Below are 24425 nucleotides of genomic sequence, written 5' to 3'. Positions count from 1 at the left end.
CCAAACCGTAGAGGTTTACAGACTGGATGGGAAGGATGCGCAGATGAAGACGGTTTTGGGGAGGAAGAGGTTCGCCGTGGTGGTTGATGGTGGGGGTCCTGGCCCTGTCCAGGGGAGGGCCAGGGCCCTGCAGGAACTGTGGTCTCAGAGCTTAGGCAATACGGCCAGTTCATGAGGAGAACAGTGACCTGCAGGCCACTTGAGTGGAAAACCAGGACCAACTTGTCCTGACAGGTAGGGGAGCCTAAAAAGGCTCAATATGAGATCGCCATGGCCAGACAGGACACCACAGTTTGGGAGAGGCTTCGCCTCCTGTTCATCCATTCAGAGGCGGGCTTTGATAGGCCGTCCCTCTGGCAGCTGGAGAGCCTCTGGCCTGGGGAGGTCAGGGTCTGTGGGTACCTGCAACTCCCCTACTTCCTGTTGAGGAGTTCCCCCACAGGAAGGTGCTCAGCCTTTTAGATTATAGGCTTTACTGTTGTCTCTTTAAAAAATAAAATTAAATTAAAAAAAAGTTTTTTTTTCTTCTTCCATGTCTGAAAAAGTATCAGAGATCTGCGTTTAAAACAGACAGACGGACAGACAGCTGGAAGTGTCGTATTAGGATGGACCAGGAAGTGGTTTCAAGCAATGGAATACACTAGGCAAACTGCAAGTCTGGAGCCACCGGGACACAGCATGTAATTAAAAATATATTTATATATGTATACATATTTATATCTTGCATCTTCATACTGGTCCTCAAGGCCCTTGGAGGGGCTGCTCTTGAGGCAAGACACCCCCACCCCCCCAATCGGACATTAAGAAGGAGCTGCATTGGGCCCACGGTGCCCACAAAGCCATGGTCTCCGCCTCTTTACGGGACACTAACCCCCTACACAGTGTTTGGGAACCACTGTGTGGAGCCTACTCTGTGAGCCCAGTGAGGAGTCAAGGAGACCTCTCTACTGTGGCTTGTGTCGTCATCATCAGCCTCTTTCTTCCTCATGGTCCTGCTTCACTCTTAGCAGATGCAAATGTGCATACAGGAACACACACACACACACACACACACACACACGCTCACACGCTCACACGCTCACACACATGCTCACACCACCCTACAGACACCTGGGAAGCACACCTGTGGCTCCCTCAGGCTGCAGGGAGCAGGTGCCTGAGGGCCTGGACTGCCCAACTCTACACAAGTTCATGATTTCCCTGGTGTCTTCGCTGGGCCTTCTATCTGCCCTGCTCTTCCCTCAACACCTCCTGTGGGGCTTAGAGCGTCCCTGAGCTCCAGGCTCAGCCTAAGGGCTGGGATGTGAGACAAGGCAGCAAGAAGCAGAGAAAAGAAGGATAGAAAGGAGGAGAGGAAGGAGATCAAGGCTGGGGCGGCCATGATCTCTATACCTTATTCCCAGCAGCCCTCTTCAGAGGACCCATCCTGGGACCTGAACACTTCAGTTGGAGACAGCCAGAGAGAACTCGGGAACTCTCCCTCCCCCACCCGTGTCCCTTTCTACTCTTCTAGATTTGGGACACTTAGGAGAAAGCGTCCCTCCTTTTCACTCTAGCCAGCTTGAATTCAACTAGGAGGCCTGGAGGGCAGTGGTTCTCAACCTTCCTGATGCTGCAACCCTTTAATACTCCTGCTTTTTCCTCATGCCGTGGTTACCCCCAACCATAGAATTATTTTCATTGCTACTTCATAATTGTAATTTGCTACTGTTACGAATCGGGAATAACGGATATGCAGGATATCTGATATGTGGCCCTTGTGAAAGGGTTTTTTGATTCCCCACAGGGGTCACGACCCACAGGTTGAGAACCACTGATTAAGCGCCCCCACCATGGTCTAGATATGACCAGGTCCAGTGATGTTCTGGGGGGATCATCAAAGTATGGGTTCCAGCTTCCCAGAGATGAGGTGGAAGAGCCGCCAGTCATCCCAGCAAGACCAGCCTCTTAGACCCCCTCATGCTCCTCCCTAGCCATTATAGAAGTGGTTGTTCCCTGGGACCAGAGCCTCCCAAGAAACTGGAGTATCGTTTCTAGCCTGAAGAACTTCATTTGGCTGTCTGCCTGGTCGCCTACCAAACTGCCCCAGTCAGGACCCAACGGTTTCCCCTCTCCCCAGCAGCCTTGGAGGTAGGGCTTGTGGGTCTTGCTTGGGATGAGGCAAGGGCTCATGAAGGAGGCTCCAAGACCCGTGGAGCCAGCAGTGGGCTCTTCTTCCAACAGTTGCTTGGAACAAGACCTGCATTTGGTTTTAATTTGCCAGCCTCGTTCCTGGCCCCCCCGTTGGCCATAACAGGGGGCCAGGGCAGGTCCTAAGGCAGTCAGTCCAGGGGACAGTATCAGCCCTTTGGAAGCTAGCAGTGGACAGAACAGAGGCACTGCAGAACAGGGGCCCAGGAACACAGGATTCCAGTGGGGATCCCCATTGGGGCAGAAGTTTCCAATTGCTAGCTGGCTACCGGCAAGCAAGCCGCTAGTGGCTAGATTCTTTCCAGAGGGGGCAGGGTTTGATCTCCCACTAATCAGGGGATCCTTGAGGGGATAACTATGTGATCGCAAAAAATCTAGGTCATTTTCATTGAGCAAAAGAGACTTCAAAGCAACCGACTTCTGAAAAAATAAAAGGGTGCAAGCTGGGCCGTGAGCCCCAACTCCCTTCTCTGCCTGGGGGAGCAGCAGGCCCTGGGGCTGGAGGCTGAGGGGTTGGAGGAATTGAAGTTGGGAGGGTGGAGGGTGGAGCACGGAGGTTAGAGGGGGAAAAAAAGCCTCTCTCCAGCTCCGCTGGGGCTGACAAAGGCCATCAATTATGGGCGGCTGGTGGGGACCGTGCCTGCCTTTGTCCTCCCAGACATCTGCTACACGTTGCCTGCTGCCAGTTGGCGACTGTGGCTGACAGCACGTGGGAACAATGAGAGCCGTCTCGACCCACTTTTTCAGCCTTCAGCAGTCCTGGCTGACCCAAGCGGTGGCCAAGGTGTGGGAGGCTGAGAGGCAGCTGTAGACAGCGAGGGGAGGCAGAGATTCCTCCCATAAAGCTCTATGGGGGATGGGTTGGAAGGGAGGGGGCGGGGAGGACTAGAGCTGAGGAGAGGAGAGCAAGGGCGGGCGACCACCAGGACAAAGAGACATGCTTCCCTTGGCGTGAGCTGCCACGTGCGCAGGCTGGGGGGCTGCACGGGGAGCCCTTCCGAGGGACCCGATCCCCTCCTCCGCCGGCTCCACACTGGCCCCCGTTGCTACCTGCCTCCTTGCTCAGGTCTCTTTCCCGCCAGGGCCACCCCTGTCCTTTCGCCTGTCCATCTGGCCCTGTGCACCAGGGCCCCAGCTGCCCATGGGCTGCCCGCCAGGCCCCCTCGGCTGTCAGGCTGTCAGTTTCTGGATGGTCCTGTTGTAGTACTGCGTGATGGGGGGCGTCAGAGGGTTCCAGCTGTTGGCGTGGAGCTCGATGACCTCCAGGAGCAGGGAGCGGGTTAGCATGGACTCTGAGGGGCACAGCATCTTATCTCGCGCGCTGGCTAGGAGCTCCGTCATCATCTCCGGCAGCTGCTCCTCTAGTAGCCGGCCCGTGCTTTGCAGCTGTGGGGGAAACGTGTGGTCAGGGTGGGGACTTGGACCCCGCAGTATGCGCTCCCCTTCCCGCCCGCCCGCACCATTCTTGGCTAGGCAGGCTGGAGGGGCAAGGACTTAAATAGGTCTATATCATCCTAGGAATATGCAGATCGAGCCAGGAAAAGCCAACGGTGAGATTTAATAACCATCTGACAGCAGGTATGCCTGGTACAGGATATAACCGCTACCTGGGCCAGACAGCAACTCACCAGGGACTCCTCTATTGTGTTTTCTACCGCAGAACCTCCCCTCCTGCAGGAAGCTTTCCCTGACTACACTTTGACCCTCACTTGACCCCATGGTCTGCTCCCTTGGGCGATCAAGCGTCTTCGCAGTAATTCCCATTTGCCAGGTATTTCCCAGGAAACAGATTAGTGATCAGTACCTACGTGCGTGCGTCTGTGTGGAACACGAGGGGAGATGGGTCTCCTTTCTATATACTTCTAGCCTCAGAACTGACCTCTGTCCACATCCGGGATGTTAACTAACGAGAAATACGAGAAGTAGAAGGCCAGCTAGGCAACTGGGAGACCCATCGATTTTCAGAGGGGGGAGGGGAGGAAACCCTGGCCAGGAGAAACTTTAATCTTTCTGGGCTTCGGGCTAATAAACCCTGCAGGACCCTTCTTCCCATATAATCTGAACACTTCTTGCCACTGCACCCTGGTTTGTCCTATCTGTTTTTCTTTTTTCTTTTCTTTTTTTTTTTAAATATTTATTCATTTATTATATACAAGTACACTGTAGCTGTCTTCAGACACACCAGAAGAGGGCATTGGATCTCTTTACAGATGGTTGTAAGCCACCATGTGGTTGCTGGGAATTGAACTCAGGACCTCTGGAAGAGCAGTCAGTGCTCTTAACCGCTGAGCCATCTCTCCAGCCCCTATCTGTTTTTCTAGACTCCACCTTTCCCACAATGCCCCTCCCTGAAATCTATGACCCACTCTGACTCCACCCCCACCCCCTGATTTCGAGGGATATATGCCCATTACCCCCATATATTCCCTGGCCTTGAGCATGTGCCAGCCTTGAAGCAATCTGAAGGAACAGACCCTGACCCGTCTTTCCCTCTAATCTCTGCAAGCACCATTGCAGGTGCCCAGCTGAACCCCAACCAAAACGACTTGACGGCCATCTTATCCAACCAAGGTTGCTGCCCAGGTTCTTGGGACTGAACCTCCTGGGATGTGGCCTTTTGCCACCTGGTGTATACTAAGCTCCCTTGCGTGGACAGGCTGGGTCCCCATGCTAGAAGGTCTTTTTCTCTGTCTGCCATCCCGAGTGACTCTGGTCTATTTGTAGAGGGTAAGGATCTGTCCCAAGAACCCAGCCAGCTTTGGGAGGAAAATTCCAGAAGGAGCCTCAGTGTTCAGTGGCTACATCTTGAGATCAGGAGCATTGCCTCCCGAGAGTCAATGTAGGAGACTCAACCAAGCATTTGGCACCTTCTCCTAACTGCATACCGCGGGAGTGAAGGGAGATCTTTGGGGGCAGCAGGTCACTTGTAACCTCTTCAGACATTCCTATGGCACGCCTTATCTAAACAGCAGGAGGCCTTTGGCCTGAGAAGTGGTCAGTGCCAGCCTGTAACGATTCCCCTAGAGAACAATCCCGTACGCGCCCGGCTCCACCGAAATCCAGAAACTTTGGTTTCCCTCAACTGTGAGGCCCGAGGGCACACGAGTCTGGGATTAGGCAATTTGGGTCCACTGCTCACCTCCATGGAGCAGCAGAGGACAGCGTCTTCCTTCACATCCTGAGACTGCAAGAGCTGTGGAAGAGAGGGCAGAGAGGAAAACGGTCAGGCTGTGCACAGTTGCTAGGCCCCTGCAGGTGGGCCACTGTTCTGCACATTCTTGTCCCAGCTTTGATGATGACGACCAACGTCTTCACTGGGTCAGGAGTCAAGACCTGGCTATGGGAGAGAGCGGAACCATCAAACAGGGCTCTCCACGGTGCAACACGGCAAGCCCAAAGCCACCTGTGACTCCTCTGCCGTGAGTGGTTTTTTAGCTAAGGTGTGACCAGCCTGCCTCGGCCACATCCCACCAAGGTTTTCTCCACCTATCCGCCCTGTCTCAGTCTCTCTCTTTAGAAATCGAGACATAACTCATCTAAGATAAGATTCACTTTTTTTTCTTTGTCTGAGACAGAGGCCTCCGGTAGCCTAAGCTGGCCTTGGATTTGCTATGAACTGAAGATGACTGTGATGGTTGGTATATGCTCGGCCCAGGGAGTGGCCCTATTAGAAGGTGTGGCCCTGTCGGAGTAGGTGTGTCACTGTGCGTGTGGGCTGTAAGACCCTCATCCTGGCTGCCTGGAAGCCAGTCTTCTGCTAGCAGCCTTCAGATGAAGATGTTGAACTCTCAGCTCCTCCTGCGCCATGCCTGCCTGGATGCTGCCATGTTCCCACCTTGATGATAATGGACTGAACCTCTGAACCAGTAAGCCAGCCCCAATTAAATGTCCTTATAAGAGTTGTCTTGGCCATGGTGTCTGTTTACAGCAGTAAAACTCTAACTAAGACAACAACCTTGAATTTCTGGTGCCCCGGTCTCTACTGCCTAAGTTTTGGGATTAGAAGTGTTAAGTTTTGGGATTAGACGTGTGCACCACCATGCTTTGCTTGACCCTTTTTCCCATTTGAGATATGGTTTCATACATGGTGCAGGCTGGTCTAGAACCAGTGATCCCCCTGCCCCAGCCTCCCCAGTGCTGAGATTACAGATGCTACATTTGGCTTATTCAGTCAGTATTTTCAGTAACGGCATGTCTCACATGTATCACAGTTCTGGTTCCAATCTTTGTATTTTTGTCCCTGGAGACTCTAGGCTACCCCATAACCACAGATCTCACCGTCTCACCCTACTGAGGCCCCATACACCCATGACTCTTCAGACAGACTTCCCCCAAGCAGCCTGGTGTATCACCGATCCTCCTATCTTCGCTCTACACTGACGTCTCTCTATGGCCCCTGACATCTGTCTCTCATTGTGTGTCTGTTGTCTTCTCCCTCCATTGCAAGTGAAGTTTTATAAGAACAGGGTCCGATTTGTCCACCTTGGTCCCCAGTCCTTGGCACAAGTGCTTAGTAAAAAAAGAAAATATTTACTCGTAAGAGAATTTGGGAGACAGGAAGATAGCCCATCGTCTACAGCAGGTAAGTGAAGGGCCAGTCTGAGAGGCCACCACCGCCTTCAGAGCAGAGCGATATACACAGCCTTGGGAGGGTGAGGGAGGAGGATGTGAGCAGTACTGTCTCGCAGACTCCCTCGCCAGAAGGGACATGATGCAGAATTACAACCGATGTTTCTGCAAACACACAGCTCACATGCTGGTGACATCTAGGGAGAGCAGCTCTCAACCTGTGGATCGTGACGGACGACCCTTTTCACAGAGGTCTCCTATCAGATATCCCGCATCACAGATACATTACCACTCACAAAGGTAGCAAAATGACAGTTAGGAAGTAGCAAAGGAAATAACTTTATGGTTGGGGGGGGGGGTCACCACGACGTGAGGAACTGTATTGAAGGGTCGCAGCGTTAGGAAGGCTGAGAACCACTGCTCTAGAGAACACGGTGATAATTATCAGTTTCAAAGCCCCCGGCCCAGTCAGTGTTACTTGAAGGACTTCCTTCTGAGCATGTACCCGCACACTTTACAAACCCGTAATCTGCTCCATTCTATTACAGCAAAAGCATGATACTACTATGTGGACACCTTCTGCTATGTCTGCACAGCGGACTGTGTAGCACACAACCGTCTCTTCCCGCCACAGTGGTGTCTCCTTCTGACATTCTCTTGACTCTTATCCCAGGGTTGTCAATCCTTAAGAACCCAGGAGGTTTCCCTTTGGGGGTGTCCTGGGGGTGCTCTAAGAGCCACACAGGGATCTCTCATCTGAATGACTCAGGAAACCAGGTTAAAGATTAGAAAACACATTCTGGAAAATGTTGGAGGGTACCTCACCCTGCCGCAGGCCAGCACTCCATCCAGTCCACTGTGGAGCTGATTCCAAGGGTTTAGTGACCCTGGCGGGTGAAGCTGGAGTCAGAGATCTGCCTGCTTCTGCTTACTCCCCAGGGAAGATGGAGGCTAGGCTAGCATAAGACGAGCTCTGCACAGCTCTGGAACCCCTGCTGTGACCTTCCCTCGAGTGCCCCCACCCCTTTCCTCAGGGTTGGGGGGCAGCTAGCAGGAGAAAATTCTTAAACCAAAAATGGCAGGCTGGGAGTGGTGGTGCACACCTGTAATATCAGGACTTCCTGTGGCAGGGGGATGTTGAGTTTAAGGCCAGTTTGGGCTCCATAGTGAGAGTCTACCTCAAAAACGAACAAAAACCACAAGTCAAATTGCTGTAGACATTCCAATAGATAAATAAAATGCTACAGAAATTACAATGAAGGCAGAAGATGAGGCTTCTAGGGGAGGGAACTAGAGACGGAAGGCAGCTTTCTCATAGCATGTGCTGGCATGCGCTGGTCACATTGGTCCAGAGCCTAGTCTTTGGGCCTATAGTATCTTCCCGCAAGTGTCTACCTGGTTTAGTGACAAGTGAGGTAATATTATGGGAAATTCCTCAAAGATCCAGGGCCTGAGAAGCAATGACTGCTGTGGAATATGCTGTCTCTACCCCTGGAAAGTGCCTTTCCCACTTCTGGTAATGATGCAGTTCCGGTCTCATGCAGCTCTGAGCCCTGTCAGTAGAGTTCTTTGACCCCCAAGCCAACAACTCCTTGCTTCTACCACCCAAGGCCTGCTTACCTTCCTTTGGCTTTCCCTGGCAGGATGGGGCTCCACTGTCTGCCCATGTTCCTTTCTTTAGTCTTCTACTCTTTCCCCAGGCCCCGGTGCTATGCCAGGCTCCCTACAAATGAGTACCACTGCTCCTATCCTTCAGGGCCTGTGTCCTCACTTGGGACAGGGAAGACTGCTCAGGACTCCCAAGTAGAGCTGTGGGAGGGTTCCCTCTTCCAACCTTATCTCTCACTTGGCTGTAGGGAAAGTCTGGGAAAGTGTAGGGAAAATCACATCGAGTACAGGCCTGCTAGGTTTTCTCAAGGAAGCTAACGAGGGCTGCGCCTTTCCTTCTCCTGCCTTTACCGTGCAGAGAGGATGGGAAGGAAAGGCTGGAGAGACGGCTCAGTTGGTGAAGAGCTTGTGTGACAAGCAGGAGGACCTGAGTGGGATCCCCAGGACCTGTGTAAAAACCCAAGTGTTGGGGCGCACTTGTAATCTAAGCCCTAGGGGGGCAGAGACAGGAGGATCCCTGGGGTTCAAGGGCCTACTGGTCTACCCTAATTACTGAGCTCCAGGTTCACTTGAAGGACATTCGTCAATCAACAAGGAAGAAGACGCATGGCATTGGACTCTGACCTGCTCACCCTGTACACAGCAGACTCACCTCTGTCTGGGGAACATAGATCCTAGGACCCTTTACTGTTGTTTGCAGATAATTCCTTCAATCTCCTCCTCTGACCTCTGAGTGCCTTGACCTCTGTGGATAGTCAGGAAGTCCCCACCTCTGCTTTTAGTGCTAACCAGAGGCTTGTCTGCCTCCTTCATTGAGGGCTCCCTCCCTGGAACCCCTTTGCGTGTATCCTCCCAGGCTGCCCAGATCCAGCAGTGGCTCCCGAGCATTTGCTACTGGACTTTCCCTTTGTGGACTCCTAGACACCCTTCCAAGTACAGGACCTCTCCATTCCTCCACCTTGACCCAGATTTCCTGTTCTGCATCCCATTTCTCCAAGACTAGGTTCCCAGAAGGACAGCTGGGTTTTGGGATGAGAGAACCCTGTTTGTACGCCGAGGGACCGAGCCATTTTTTTTTTCATTTATATGTGTGCTATTTGCGATTTTCCAGGAGAGACAGTTGCTTGAACTCAAAGACTGGTCTCAGAAAGGAGTGGCCACTTGAACAGACGTAATACTCGCATACTTCTCCATGACTATATGACTGGCAGTAGTTAAAGGCAGAGCAACCCAAGTGTTGTCCATCGTTGGGGAGAAGGATAAACAAATGGTCCATCTATTGGGCTGAATAGTAGTCAGGAGTCGTGATATGTTTTCACTTCAATGAACTTTCACGACCCTGCCGAGAGTAACCAGGCACAAAAGGACAAATACAATCTGAGTCTACTGACACGAGGTTCTGAGGACAGACACATTCATAGAGACAGAAGGCTGATGGGAATTGGGGGGTGGGATGGGGGTTAGTCAACAGGTTTTCAACTGGGGAGCTATAGAGTCTTTGTAGGTAGGGCTGATTATAAAGCAACAGGAACGGGCTTAATACGGTAAAAGGATAGCTAAAATGGTAAATATTATAGTATGTATATTTTACCACAACAAAAATAACTGGCTATCTATTTAAAAAAAAAAAAAAAAAAGACAGTGACTCTGGAAGAGTAGATTGCCCTTCTGAGCTTCTTCTCGTAGGAGGAAGGGCTGTCCCTACGGCGGGCCAGCACGGCCCATTCTCCGGTGAAGGTCTGGTGGGGAAGAGGCCACCCCTCATCCAAGTCTTTGGCATAGAGAGGGATGTGGGCGGGCTGGGGCAGGCAAGCCACCCGCACCCTTGCACCGTGAAATGTGTTTCTTGGACGAGAATCCAAGGCAATTGTGCGAGCCCACACAGTGTTTGTTAGGAAGCGAATGCATTCCTGGGCTATTGTCTCGGCCGGAGCCTTGTTGTGGGCACACCCATCACATCCTCCCTCAGGGAGAAGAAGCTGAGGTGCTTCAGCCAGGCTGTGGGAGGCCCGACAGCAACTAGAGAAAGAGCATCCCCCGAGTTCCCCCTGGGAAGGGCCATGGGGCACGGGCAGGATGCCCAAGGCGTGCCCAGGATGGAACCAGGCTGGCTTTTGGGATGCCACCCAGCAGGGAGAGAAAGAAGGTGCGGATGGAAGGAGATGTGGGGCCCGATGCGCTGGTAGGGATGAACAAGGAGACCACCAGAGCTTTGTGTCTCACTGGCTAGGGTGTCAACCTGAGGCACGCTGGTCAGCCCTTCCTAACCACCTCAGCTCTCCACAGCACATTCTGCAGCCTTGGAGGACAGACCCGGCTGCTTCACACACTCTAGCCAGAGCGCTCTCTGACCCTGTTGTCAGTAGCATGGGTTCTGGGTGGGCTGGAGGAAGCAAGGGGTGGGGGGTACAGGGTAAAGAAGTCTACAGAGTAGATGACACTTGCTACCTTGCTGGAGACTAGAGCCCATCAGAGTGTCCTGATTGGCTGTCTGTATGTATGGAAGGACCGAGTCCTGTAGGGGTAAAATCAAAGGATTGGAAGAAGTTGAAGGCCAGAAAGGTCAAAATGGAGGTCAAAGAATTGGAGGGGGGTGCTTCAGAGATGGGCGCAGACACTGGCACTGAAGAAAAGAAAGGAGAGGAAGAAAGGACACAGCCCCAGCACATGGTACTGGGATCGTGAGTTGTTGGGTTGGAGACTCCACAGTCATCAGAGCTTGTCTACCCTATGCCTCTGCTGGCTCTGGGTCTGTATCACGGGCAAGTCTAAAAGACAACACAGGAACTGATACTCACAGTAATGACCTTGAGTCATTCGGGAGAGGGTCAATTATGCCTGCTTCTCTCTGTTCAGAGAGGCAGATAATCTACCCAAGAAAGGGTATCATCAAAAAATGGGCAGCAGGCCGACAATCAAGATCTGCCACTGACCAAGAGTCAACCGGGGCATGCCACTTAATCACACTGCGCCTCAGCTTCCTCACCCGAGAGTGGGGATAATATCTGCCTCCCTGTTTTGAGAGTCGACGGAGATAATACACAGGCAAGAACTTTGAAACGCACGAAGCCCGATCCAAGCGTGCCCAAGGTGTTATTATTATGATTACGCTTACATCTTTATAAATATATATCTTCCCTGCAGATCCCAACGCACTTCGTACCCTCGTGACACTCTTGTGGAGACAGGCAAAGGCCACAGGCATTATTATCTCTCCTTAATAGACAGAGAGACAGAGCCTCAGTAGTTAAATGGCTTGCACACGGCAGACAGAGAGTCTGAGCAGAGTTAGACGAGGCTCAGAGTCCTGGGTCAGCATCCTCTGTCTTGGAGAACACTGTTCATTTCCTCCAGACTAACTAATTTTTAGTTTGATAGCTGGAACTCATAATTCTTAATTCTGCTGACTAGCAGCTGTAAAAGCCAACCTGGGCTTTTACAACACGGCATTGATCTTGCCTGTTCTTTGACTGAACTGGCGACAACTGTATTCATTTGCTCTCATCCATGGGGTTATCCATTCACCCACTTACCCTGACCTACCCATTCGCTCACCCTTCTATCCACATTGACATTGACCCATCCATCCATCCATCCATCCATCCATCCATCCATCCATCCATCCAAGCACGCATCCACTGACACGCCAATGTTTAAGGAACATCCTATATGCTAAGCACAGTGCGAACACAGAATAATGGTAAGACTTCTTCTTTTTTTTTTTTTGGTTTTTTTTTCGAGCTGGGGACCGAACTCAGGGCCTTGGCGCTTCCTAGCAAGCGCTCTACCACTGAGCTAAATCCCCAACCCCAATGGTAAGACTTCTAACTTAGTAGGGAAGACTAGAGAGACATATGGGGTTTAGAATACGGGGAGAATAGTGGTGGTAGTGGAGAATATTCTAGATGTTTGGCAAAGAAGAAAGTCCACAAGCTAAGGCTCAGAGAGTGAGCAGAGTTCACCAATGCACCGGCCAGTATTCCAACAGTGTGCCAAGATACCTAAAATGCACAGGCTGGGGGCAGGGCAATGGAACATAACAGACAAGGCCAGGGACAAACACTAACTGGATTTAGATGCTGTGCAGCTCAACGCTGGTTTTTTGTTTTTGCTTTTGTTTTGTTTTGTTTTGTTTTTTATCTCAAGGTTCAGGAGAGCCCCTGAAAGATTTTAAATGGGAGACTAGCAGATGATATTTATATTTGAGAAAGATCCTTTCTCTCACAGAGTGGAGAATAAACTAGAATGAGGAAGCCTTGGGGGGGGCATCAAACCCAGTAAGAGGCTGGGATGTGCCATTGTGGTGGCTCGGATTGAGGCAGGTATAAAGGATCATGTCAGAGAGAGAGAGAGAGAGAGAGAGGGAGAGAGAGAGAGAGAGAGAGAGAGAGAGAGAGAGAGAGAGAGAGAGAGAGAGAGAGAGGGAGAGAGAGAGAGAGAGAGAGAGAGAAGATTAATGGTGAGTACAGGGTTGGGAGACATAGAAGCTGGATTGTTCCCAGGATTGAAGTTTAATCAGATGCATGCGTGGCAATGCTGTGGATAGGAAGGCAGGGGCCAGCGAGTTCAGTGGGAGAGCGGCTCCCTGGCTCAGTACCCAGGAGCAGTCAAGGCCATCGGAGTGAATGAGGGGACCTGGAGAGTACACAGAATAAGAAGAGCAAGTGAGGGGTCTGATCTTGGACGAGAGGGGATGAACCCTAGGGGAGGAAGGGGAGGACAGTCTAAGTGAGATCTAAGTGGAGCTAGAGGAAGTAGCGTCATGGAAGGTAAGATTTCCAGGAAGTGGAAGGTCAGCAGGTCAAATGCTTGGAGAGGTCAAGGAAGATGAACAATGACCACAGTGGATTTAGTGATTAGGAAAGAGGGCGGCCTTTGCCATGATGACATCAGTGGGCCTGGCGAATGTGAAGGAAGCCCAGAGCACACATAGAGAGAATATATATTCCTGATTTGTTTTACTTGGGGGGGCCTATCAGATATCTGTCTCTTCCTCCTCCTCTCCCCCACTCTCTCTTGTTTTTCTTCACACCCCTCGCCTATGGGAGAGAAGACATCAAGAGAAGAGAGTGGCATTGGTTTGACGGTAATGCATGTGGAGGCAGGGGCATCTGTCACCTGTTTAAATGGTTCAGATTGAACCGGATTGGGCAGAGTCAGGAGAGAGGGGGACTGAGTCCACAGATCAGCCTTGGCTAAGAGAAGGGCTCTCTCCCTCTGAGCTGGAGGCAGGGGCTGGGAAGGTGCTCACACAGAGGCTCATGCTGCTCGCCCTGTGGGTAAAGCTACGGGGTGCAGAGTGCTCACATGATAATTTCTTAGCCCTATCTAAGATAACGTCTGTGCGGCTTGCATTTCGGATACCCCAAAGAGGAGGATTTCCCCTAATGTCCCTTGTCTACTAGCCTAACGAGGGGTCTTGGTTAGGTTGGCCAGGGCCAGATGTTAAGAGAGTGCATGCTTCAGCCCTAGCATTCAGTCCAAGCCTGTGCCCGAGGTCTGGCTGCCAGCCCTCTAATGGAGGCGAGTAGATTACCCTATGGACCAGGCGCCCGGTGGGGATAATTAGTTTCCATCTTGCTGAGCTTGCAAACCTCCCCTACAAAGTGACCACACGAAATGTCACATGGGGGCACTGCTTCATCCACAGCTGGCCCCAGGGAATGGAAATATCATCTGGGGCCCTCAGCAGACACTGAATCCTTCTGTAGACACCAGAGCCAGGGGCCACTGCTCCAGTGGTTCCCTCTGGGGAGCCAAACTCTGGTCAGCGGACCGGATAAGAGGGAGTTCTGCTTACAATCCCTGCAGCTGTGAATTCCCAGGACCTTGGGGTCAGTCACGTCTGCTGTCAAAGCCTCCCAGATTTGCCTGTAGAGTATATCCCAGTTTTTTCTAGAAGCTGCTTGTCATTACCATTTTGAGTTACCCTAGCACCCACCCATCTTGCTTTAAGGGTGGACAGGAGAGACTGGAGGTGGTTCCATTTTTCCCCCTCCCACAGGGGGCTCCTGAGTGCTGGACAGCACCTTTGGGCTTCTCACCTGTTACCGACTTTACATTCTCGTGCTTGTTTTAGGTGCGGTTTGTGTGCAGTTTTAAATCTCCCTCCCCTCCCCGGCCCCTGGCCCCTGTTAGATACTATAGTAATTTCTCATGCTCGAGGGGCAGCACAGACACAGGCGAGAAGCAACATAACTTTCCCAAGAGAACTCAATAGTGGGAAGATGGGATTCGAACCTAGATCTAGTCTGGTTTCAGTCAGTGAGGTTTGGCTACTGTTACCCTGTGAGTTGGGCAGAGTCAGGCCTGGTAAGGGTAGGTGGCTGTTTACCTGGTTTGCTTGGGAGACTCTCAGGTTCTACCTGTCCTTTGGAAACTGTTAGTAACAGCACTTCCTCTTATATTTTTGGTTGTGAGCCTAGCCTTTAACGGCTGAGCCATCTCTCCAGCCCGTAACAGCACTTCCTCAAACTGTCCTGCGTTGGACAGTACTTTACAGGGCCACGAAGACAAGGCAATTCTTCTGCCCTGGGTTCAGCATCGCCACTAATAAAGCAGGCACAGAGCTCCTGCCTCTCTCTCTGAGGGTGAGTATGCAGATGGGGAAGAAGGCCTGGGCTGCCAATGCTCCAACCCTACCCATCACGGGGTGCTTCTCATCGAAGGAGAGGAAGATGGCTGTAACTTGGGCCTCACCTGAGCCTGCCTGCCCACTCCCCCACCCAAGCCCATCCCCACCCAAGAGAGAGAGCAGAATCGGGATGGGGTTACAGCAGCTGACATATCACATACTGCTCTCCGCTACAGCAAATAAAAGAAAGGTAACAAGACAGACATTCTCCCAGCTGCCTGCGGGGCAGCTCGGTTTAGGGAGCCAGGCACAGGGGCCGTTCCGGACTATCACCCCTCACATTACCCTCTGAAGGAGTGGAATGACTGTGGCCTGTGTCTGACTCAGCACCGAATAGTTCTCTGAGTCAGGGAGGGTTAAGGCTGGCTGGGGGCCAGGCCTGGGGCTCTGGGTGGGTGGCCAGGCTCCCCAACTAAGGGCAGAGTGGGAACTCCTAGGTCTGTCTCACCATGCTGGGGTCCTGGGAAGAGCAAGGAGGAAAGCAGGGCAGAAGAGGGGGTCAGGCTGCCTTCTGCCCCTAGCTGGGCCTCCTCCCTGCCCTGGCCCCTGCTCACCCCCATTCCTCCACCCACCCAAGGCCTGGACTTGACCTTGCTGGTTTTGCAGGGAGGGTGTGACAGCCTCTGGGTAAAGGGACCAAGCTGCTGCGAAGGCATTTTCCACTCTCTAAAGTAAACAATCAAACAGGAAATTAATCGAAAAACCCACTTCACCGGAAGGTTCAGGTTGTGATTTTCACAGCCCCAGAGCCAGGAAATTCAAGGTTATAATTCCCATAGCAACCCGCCTGTAGAATGAGGGGACTGCTCGGTTGAAATAAGACCTTGAGGAGTCAATCAGGGCCAGTCCTCTGCCTCTGAGGAACATCCCCAAGCAGCAAGTCTGAACGACTTGGGTAGACTGCCGCTGTGAAGTGGGCCATGGTGCAGGGGATCGCTGCAAGGCTAGGCGGGCACTTGGTGCTGTTGTTCACAGTGTGAGCTCCCACAGTTCACTCCTCTAGGAGCCGGACAGTGATCACAGACCTTCAGGGGCTTTGCAGTGTTCTATACTGGCTGTGTTTCCACAGCCTAAGGAATGGGGAAGATCCTCAGAAAGGTATGCCTACCTCACGGGCTTCATCCCCAAGTGAGCAGGGGAGGTGCTGTGCCTGCCTTTGTTCACTTACTGTCATTTCTAGTGTTCCCATTTGGACCTAGACTCTTTCATTATTGACCTTGGGCCTCATTCCCACGGCTGTCTCCGCTAAGAAACATCTCGTTTGATGAGGAGCAGCCCCCAGGATAACAAACACCCAGACTCTTTTGCCGGTCCAAACACATGGTATTAAAATATTAGCTCTGTGCACCTTCACGGCTCTAGGGAGGATGACAAGCTAGTTACGGAACCAGACGCGGGCCTTCCCCTTCAAGTCAGGGTGGGAGGGAGCTGGGCATCTTGGTGGGGTTTTCTTTTGTGTGTGTCTAGAGGAATCCCCACTTGACCGGAAAGGACAAGAGGGTGTTGGCGCTCAACCTCTGGAGGAAACAGTCTGGGATTCTTCGCAACGAGTATTCTGCTGCCCTCCTGCTCGTTTGGCCCCCCGCAGCCCCCTGGCCTTTGCCATGGGACCCAAAGGAGGGACACTTTCCAAGCTGTAGTTGTAGCTTCCTGGGCACCAGGCCTATGGCAAGAGGGCACCCAGCCACCTGCCCAGCTGCCAGCCTGGCTCTGGAGCCAGCGCCTGAAGTGAGCATGATCGGGGCAAGTGAGAAGCGGCGCCTGCCCGGGAGACACAATGTCTCCCTGATTTCCTAACAGGCCCAGGGCTGTGCCAGGGCCCGATGGGCAGCTCACCAGGTCCAGCCTCACTTGCGAAACTGTCCTTTCCTCTTATGGAGTAAGCTTCCTTGGGGGTGGGAGGGTGGGGGTTGGTGGTGGCTATGCTGCTGTCTAGAGTTGCAAGAGCACTAGCTAAGGCACACCTTCTGTGAGTCCCTCCTCCCTTCCTGAATTCCCCCCCTTGTCACCATGCAGTAGCTCAGAGGCAGGATGCCTCCTTAGGAGTGTGACGGTCCCTTTCACAACCCCAGACAAATAGATTTAATCACTAGAGACGGTGGAGAGGTGGCTGTCAATAGAATAATGACTTCTCATGTCTTAAACCTGAGGAGCCTCACCCATTTGCTACAGAGGAAGTGGCTCCCTACACCTCGAGGCCCCTCGTTTAAAGCTAGGGCCCGAAGATAATCTGGTGGGCCAATCCGTTCCGTCCACCTTTCCCTGTACCCAGCAGGAAGGAGCTCCTTCAAGAGTCACTGTAGTAGGTCTGCATCAACACTTGCAAGTCTGTTCTTCCAATGGCAGGGGTCGTAATCCATCTTAGATTCTATGGGAGGACAGGGCGAAAGTGACCAGCAAGGATCTCAAGGAGCAGAGGCAGTCACATGCTGAGCCATTCCTCTGCCGCTGAGCACGCCATTTAAAAAAAAAAAGCAAAACCGAAACACTTTGTTTAAATTAATTTCTCCCATGTATCAACATTCTCTTGCTGCATTTAAGAATGAACATAAAGGGCTGGAGAGACGGCTCAGTGGTTAGGAGCACTGACTGCTCTTCCAGAGGTCCCGAGTTCAAGTCCCAGCAACCACATGGTGGCTCACAACCATCTGTAATGGGATCCGATGCCCTTTTCTGGTGTGTCTGAAGACAGCTACAGTGTACTTATATACGTAAAATAAATAAATAATTCTTGAAAACAAACAAGCAAACAGAATGAACATAGAATGCCAGGTGGCAGAGGCAGATGAGTTTCTGAGTTCGAGGCCAGCCTGGATAATAGAGAGTTCCAAGAGAGCCAGGGCTACACAGAGAAATCTTGTCTCAAAAAAACACAACACAACAAAACAAAAAAACCCATAAAGCTGGGCATGGTGGTACATGCCTTTAATTCCAGCATTCAGGGGGTAGAGGCAGGTGGATTTCTGAGTCCGAGGCCAGCCTGATCTATACTTTAATCTCCAGGACAGCCAGGGCTACATAGAGAGACTCTGTCTCAAAAAAAAAAAAAAAAAATTAACATGAGCCCATAGCTATCTGGATCCTAGTCAGGGGCGTGGCCTTCTTGTGATGGAGGAGATATGATGGCAGAATGCAGAAGCTGGACTGAGAGCTGTTCCCTGGGGTGACAAAACCCAGCCAGCTCCTTGATGGGTTAGACGTAACCGAGGACAAACTGGTTGGGACAGCTGGGTCTGGGACAAGTATGCGCTGTTAATGTTCAGAGAATAATAGGTCTGTGGTAAAGGCATAATTAGTATTGTCCTCAAGAGTGTCAGGCACCCAGGAGGAGGGCAGACAGGCCTGGGCTGAGAAAAGGGCCTGGGGCCAGTTGGGGACCTCAGAAGGGATTTGGTGAGGACTCTGCCAAGACTCAGAGATAAGAGACTTTAATTGGCACCTGGAGATGTGTTTAGCTTTAGAGCCTAACCCTTAGCGGAGTAGAAATGTAAGAATGGGCCAGTGCTACCACAGCTGGGAGCATCTTCTCAGATGAATAATCTTCCTGCCAATGCTCTTGTTCTCCGTGCCACCCTTCTGTGTTCAACTGACTGTGTCTCAAGGAGATAGGGTGCTTAGTTTGGTGTTTCTACTTCCTGGCCCACTCCCACCAGGGTCTACCTTGTCCTCCCTCCTCTTCCAGACATCCTTCTGGTCAAGCTCATCTGTTCGCAGGCCTATGGGGCTGTCCTTCCTGTCCTCACCCCCCCCCCCCCATATCGCCATTCCCTCTGCGGAACACACCTTGCTCAGTCCTGTCTCCACTTCTCAGATACCTCATGACAAACCTCACAACCTCCCCCTCCTCCCCCTCCTCCCCAGCCCTCGTCTGTCCTCCTCTTCCCCCCCTTTCCCCCTGCTCCCTTAAGTCTGCCCAAGTGCTCCCCTAGTGTCCTTGGCAGGAATCTCACTATTCGTGGTCTGGAGGCCAACTATTTGGTTTCTCCCAGCCTCTGGTATCTGTGAAGGCTGGGTTTCTTCACACTGTTCATGCTAGGTTTGTGCCTAACTAACCTGACCCTCTTGGAAGACTGGAAAACTGGGTCTGAGAGAAGCTTGTACTGCCTAGAGCAAAGCTATTCCAAAGTAGCTCTTGTGACCAAGAGGCTTATGGTAGGGAAGGTCTTGCCTTCAACCCCTCCATAGGTAGGAAAATGTATCCATATATTCATCCACCCACCCACCTATCCACCCACTCATCCATCTACCTGCCCATTCATTCATCCATCTACCCACCACCTACTCAACAATCCATCCATCCATCCATCCATCCATCCATCCATCCACCATCCACCTACCTGCCCATTCATTCATCCATCTACCCATCCACCCACAAATTCACCCATCCATCTACCCATCCACCCACTCATTCATCCATCCACCCACCCACCCACTCAACCATCCATCCATCCATCCATCCATCCATCCATCCATCCATCCATCCATTCATCCATCCATCCACCTACCTGCCCATTCATTCATCCATCTACCCATCCACCCACAAATTCACCCATCCATCTACCCATCCACCCACTCATTCATCCATCTACCCACCCACCCACTCAACAATCCATCCATCCATCCATCCATCCATCCATCCATCCATCCATCCACTCATCCACCTACCTGCCCATTCATTCATCCATCTACCCATCCACCCACTCATTCATCCATCTACCCACCCAGCCACTCACCCATCCATCCATCCATCCATCCATCCATCCATCCATCCATCCAATAAAGAGGCCCAGAGCCCAGCAGATTCATGTCTGGAATGCAGAGTATAGGATACTAATCCTAACTCTGCCACTCACTTAGGCTGCACAACTTAGTGGCCACCTCTCTGGGTCTCAGCTTTCTGATTGGCAATGTGGGCTCAGCAATACTCTCTTCCTCTGTGGATCGCTGCAGGGATGACGCAGACACCACTTAGAACAATGGAACCAGGGATGAAGACATAGCCAGTGTACAGCAAGCTCAGCTCGGCCAATGGGAGCTCATCACTCATCACCAAGTGAACTGCATGGGGCTCAGCCAATGGGAGCTCATCACTCATCACCAAGTGGACTGCATGGGGCACAGGATGAGGTGCGCTGACTGGCAGAGCTGTCATCTACCCATTTGTCACCTGTGTGGAGGAGGAGGCTCAGGAAGTCTTCCCCGGGAGAGACATTTCTGGGGACATCGGGGAAAGAGTGGGAAAGACCAGCGGTCTACAGTGTTAGCAGAGGGACAGAAATAGGGCAGGGGACAGGAGGAGGGACGCATGGCTAGAACACTGGCTGGTAACTCAGGCAGAAGGTACAGTGGCCTAGCTAAGCCATAGAGAGAGAACAAAGGGACCAGATTTAAGGGAGTCACAGAAGTTGTCCACAGCCCTGGGATCGGTGGGTTCAGGATGAGATAGGGTGAGACTTAGAGACAGCTTGGGGCTTAGCACAGCCAGAAGTGGTGGCCCTGAAAAGAGGTGTATATTTGGGGAGCAGAAGGTGGGCATTAGAAGTCTGAGGGGTCCTGGGACAGGCCAGGGTGAGGTGCTAAGGAGAGAGATGGACACTGGTTGGGCTGCACAGATCTGGGGTTTGTATGGTTAGAGTGTGGAGGAGCCATTGGTCCTGCACAGCTCTGGAGATGGTACCTCTGGAGCCAAGGTTGCCCATCCCTTGGCTAATCCTTCCACTTCTACTGGCCTCTGGGCAAGTCTCCCATACTGCACTGCGTGCCCTTGGCTCTGAGGAGGTGATCTGTACCCCTTGAGCCCATCTAAGGCTGCATCCATGAGTATATATTTATCCTGCTTACTTAGACCTGGGCATCACCGCTCCCTAGGAGGGAGACTAGTTTCAGGAAGACACAACGATCAACTTTATTTCTTTCAACTGTGGGGATTGGGGGGGCAGGCAGCTAGGAAATGAATCATTTGGGGACCAGGAGGGAGAAGTCATGGAGAATGCCCACCCAGGCCTATAGTCTGAGCAAACCTCTATGGGCATCGGCTACATGGACCACCACTGAAGCTGTCTGGAGAGGATCTGGTGGGGCCTGCAGCTCAGGAGTGATCCTGGCTGGGATCCTGAGAACAAAGGGAAGCCTTCAGCATGGAGGAACCTTCAGGGCACTAGAGGTCTTCGATCAATGATGTCATTTAGACCAGGGCACTCGGCTGTAGGTGACTGATATTTGTATGAATTAACTCTCTGCTGTGGTGGTTTCTTGTGCAGAATAGACTGTTCTACCCACCAGCCACCATCAGAAAACCCGAGTAAGGACAACCCCCAAAATATATCCAGACCTTGCCCAATATCCATAGCGGAGAACCATAGCTGCACACGGAATAATGCCCCAGTCCATCAGCGCCCTTCCGAGCTCTGCTTTTCAGATTGGCATTTGCTCTGCGGAGCTAAGAACGGCTTTCACACTTTTAAATGGCCGAGGAAAATGTATTTGGCTACAATGTAAAAATTATACAAAACTCAAATTTCAAGAGTCTGTAAAAATCGTGCTGGGATAGTCACGCTCCCTCATTTACATCTAATCCATAAGGAGGCCCTGCGGCACATGCCTGCAGTCTTCTGTATGTGCAGGGGGGTAGTGCAGGAGGGTTGCTGGTTCAAGTTCAGCCTAGGCTAGGGAGTGAGTCTCAAAACAGCAATAATGACAATGGCAAAGACGATGGCCAAAATCTAAAGTGTGTCATTCACAGCTGCCTTTGAGCCAATGACAGTTGGGCTGAAGCCAGAACACTCCCGTGGCGTTGATAAACACAAGTAAGTACCCTTTATTCAAAATACTTGGGACCGAATGTATTTTGGATATCTGATTTTTTTTCTCTCTCTCAATTTTTGAATATTTCATATTCCTGAGTTATCTTGGGGATGGGACCCAAGTCTAAACACGGGATTCATTTATGTTTTATATATACCATATAGACGCACAGCCTGAAGATAATTCCATATAGCATTTAAAATAATTTAGTGCACGAAATAAAGTCTCGTAGTGTGGAATTTCCCATCTGTGGTTTCATGTAGGTATACAAAAAAAAAAAATCTAGGAATTCTGAATACTGTGGATTTTCAGATAATGGATGCTTAACACATACTTCGGGCTTGAAAGGTTCTATTCTGTTGGCTTGGTGGGGCAGAAGCTGCTCAGAGAGAGAGAGAGCATGTAAGGAGATTGCTCTTTTGCAAGTCCTGGCTCTACAGAGTTGTGTAGTAAAGGGGTTTTCTTGGGTTGAGGGTGGGGTCAAGGGCAGGCTTCTCCCATTGAATTGACTGATGTAAACAAGTTACCACAGCAGGGCATGGAAGGGAAGAGATAAGAGAGACTCATCAGAGAGGACCCCTGGGAAGACAGGAAGAGGACTGGCTACACTGGAGTTGGGGCCATCACCCGGAACTAGGTGGGTACTCAGGCAGGTCCACTGTAGTCATCAGGTTGTCTGTGGGCTCGTAAGAGAATTAAAGCCAGCCAAGGTTATGCAAGCTGACTTAGATAGCAGCCTGGGTTGGAAAGAGAGACACTTAAATCTGGCTTTAGGAGTATTTTAGAATCTTCCACTATTATTTGCGTTTATGTATAAATGGCTTTCTTCAGCTCTGTGCTAACTTTGTAGCGAAATTACATGGAGAGTCTGCAAAGGGGGTGATTTTGTAACATCTTTTTAACTTTTCTCAGTTGGACATCTCTGAGGAAACTTTTTATTTAAATGTAACACATGCAAAGATGCGCCCAAACTCCAAGTGTTTGGATGTATCTTCATAAAAGGAGTGCCAGGTCAAGAAATGGAACCAGAACTGCTCCTAGAGTCAATGAGCCGTCTGTCAGGCCTCTGCTGCCTGCTGAGGCTGCAGCCTGGCCCTGCCTTTGGAAACCCCAGCTCTGTGTTGAATCTGTTGCTATGGGCTGTGGTGGATAGTCCCTCATCCACCAACACTTTCCCAACCCCACCTGTTCTCAGCTACTATGTTCGGGAGTTTTCCTCCAGAAGCATCTAGTCCTCAGATTTTAGGAATTGGTTGGGCAAGGTAGGAGTTTTAGTCCTCGTATTTCTGGAAATTCAGATCTGAATGAGACATCTCTAATGTGCCCAAGGACGCTCAGTGGGAGGGCAGGAAGCTAGTGCCTCTCAACTCACTATGGTTTTTCTTGTTGTTGTTGTTGTTGTTGTTGTTGTTTTCCGGAGCTGGGGACGGAACCCAGGGCCTTGCGCTTGCTAGGCAAGCGCTCTACCACTGAGCTAAATCCCCAACCCTGTTGTTGTTGTTGTTGTTATGCTCTGGTGCCAGGCATCTGGGAATAGAAGCCAGGTGCCACACATGTGAGATGCAGGTGTTGCAAATGTGAGATGGCAGGTGTTGCACATGTGAGACCCAGGTTTTGTACATGTGAGATGCAGATGTTGTACATGCGAGACCCAGGTGTTGTACATGTGAGATGCAAGTATTGCACATGTGAGACCCAGGTGTTACACATGAGAGACCCAGGTGTTGCACTAAGTATACCACTAAGCCCCGTGTTTGACTTTCTTGGCAACATTGAACCCTTTAAAGATTGATGGAAAGTAGCTGCTTCTCCAAGAAAAAAACATACACACTCAGGTTCACATGTGTTTATACCCAGATTCAGTGGGCCAGAATCTGAGGACCACACAAGTGTTCCAAATATGTGGATTTAACACTTCTCACACTAAGTCATCAGTGGAAATGCTTCAGGAACATGGGGAGTGACTGCCCCACAGGGCCATCCACACAGTGATGGTCTCTGTGTCACCAGGAAGATCATGTGTCTTCTCCGTTGGATGGTTAAGGGATAAGCCAGGATGACCGATAAAGATACAATCCTGTTCTCTACACTTGACAGGTTTGGGTTCTCATTTCCTGCAGGAGCTAGGCAGATACAAATGTCCTCTCCCACTTTACTGATGAAAAAGAACTTTCCCCAGACCCCAGTAAAACACCAACAGGGTGGGATCTTCTCCTGTTAGTCTAAGCATCTGATGCTTCATCCTTCATTCTAAGCCTTCTTCCAGAGAGAGAGAGAGAGAGAGAGAGAGAGAGAGAGAGAGAGAGAGAGAGGACAGAGAGAGAGAGAGAGAGACAGACAGAGACACACAGAGAGAGAAAACAGAGACAGAGAGAGAGAGAGAGACACAGAGAGAGAGAGAGAGAGAGAGAGAGAGAAGACAGAGACAGAGACAGAGAGACAGACAGACACACAGACACACACACAGAGCAGAGAGAGAGAGAGAGAAGACACAGAGAGAGAGAGAGAGGACAGAGACAGAGCGAGAGAGACACACAGACACACACACACACACACACACAGAGCGAGAGAGAGAGAGAGAGAGAGAGAGAGAGAGAGAGAGAGAGAGAGAGAGAGAGAG

At 51.2% G+C, this 24425-nt stretch overlaps 1 protein-coding gene across 5 annotated transcripts in view; it reads right to left on the bottom strand.

The window, feature by feature from the left end:
* Positions 1 to 1176: 1176 nt before the first annotated feature.
* The window catches only part of Ctif (cap binding complex dependent translation initiation factor), a 269187-nt gene continuing 245938 nt past the window's right edge, over positions 1177 to 24425 (bottom strand). For all 5 annotated transcript variants that reach the window (XM_032886116.1, XM_032886118.1, XM_032886117.1 and 2 more), the window contains exons 11-12: positions 5330 to 5383; positions 1177 to 3576 (exon numbers count right to left, since the gene is read on the bottom strand). In XM_032886116.1, coding sequence (XP_032742007.1) covers positions 3361 to 3576; positions 5330 to 5383 — 270 coding nt within the window. In that variant the 3' untranslated portion in view covers positions 1177 to 3360. The remainder of the gene's footprint in view (positions 3577 to 5329; positions 5384 to 24425) is intronic.

The sequence above is a fragment of the Rattus rattus genome, chromosome 15 (assembly GCF_011064425.1).
Source record: "Rattus rattus isolate New Zealand chromosome 15, Rrattus_CSIRO_v1, whole genome shotgun sequence".
NCBI classification, from domain to species: domain Eukaryota; kingdom Metazoa; phylum Chordata; class Mammalia; order Rodentia; family Muridae; genus Rattus; species Rattus rattus.
This window is presented reverse-complemented; position numbering and strand designations above follow the sequence as displayed.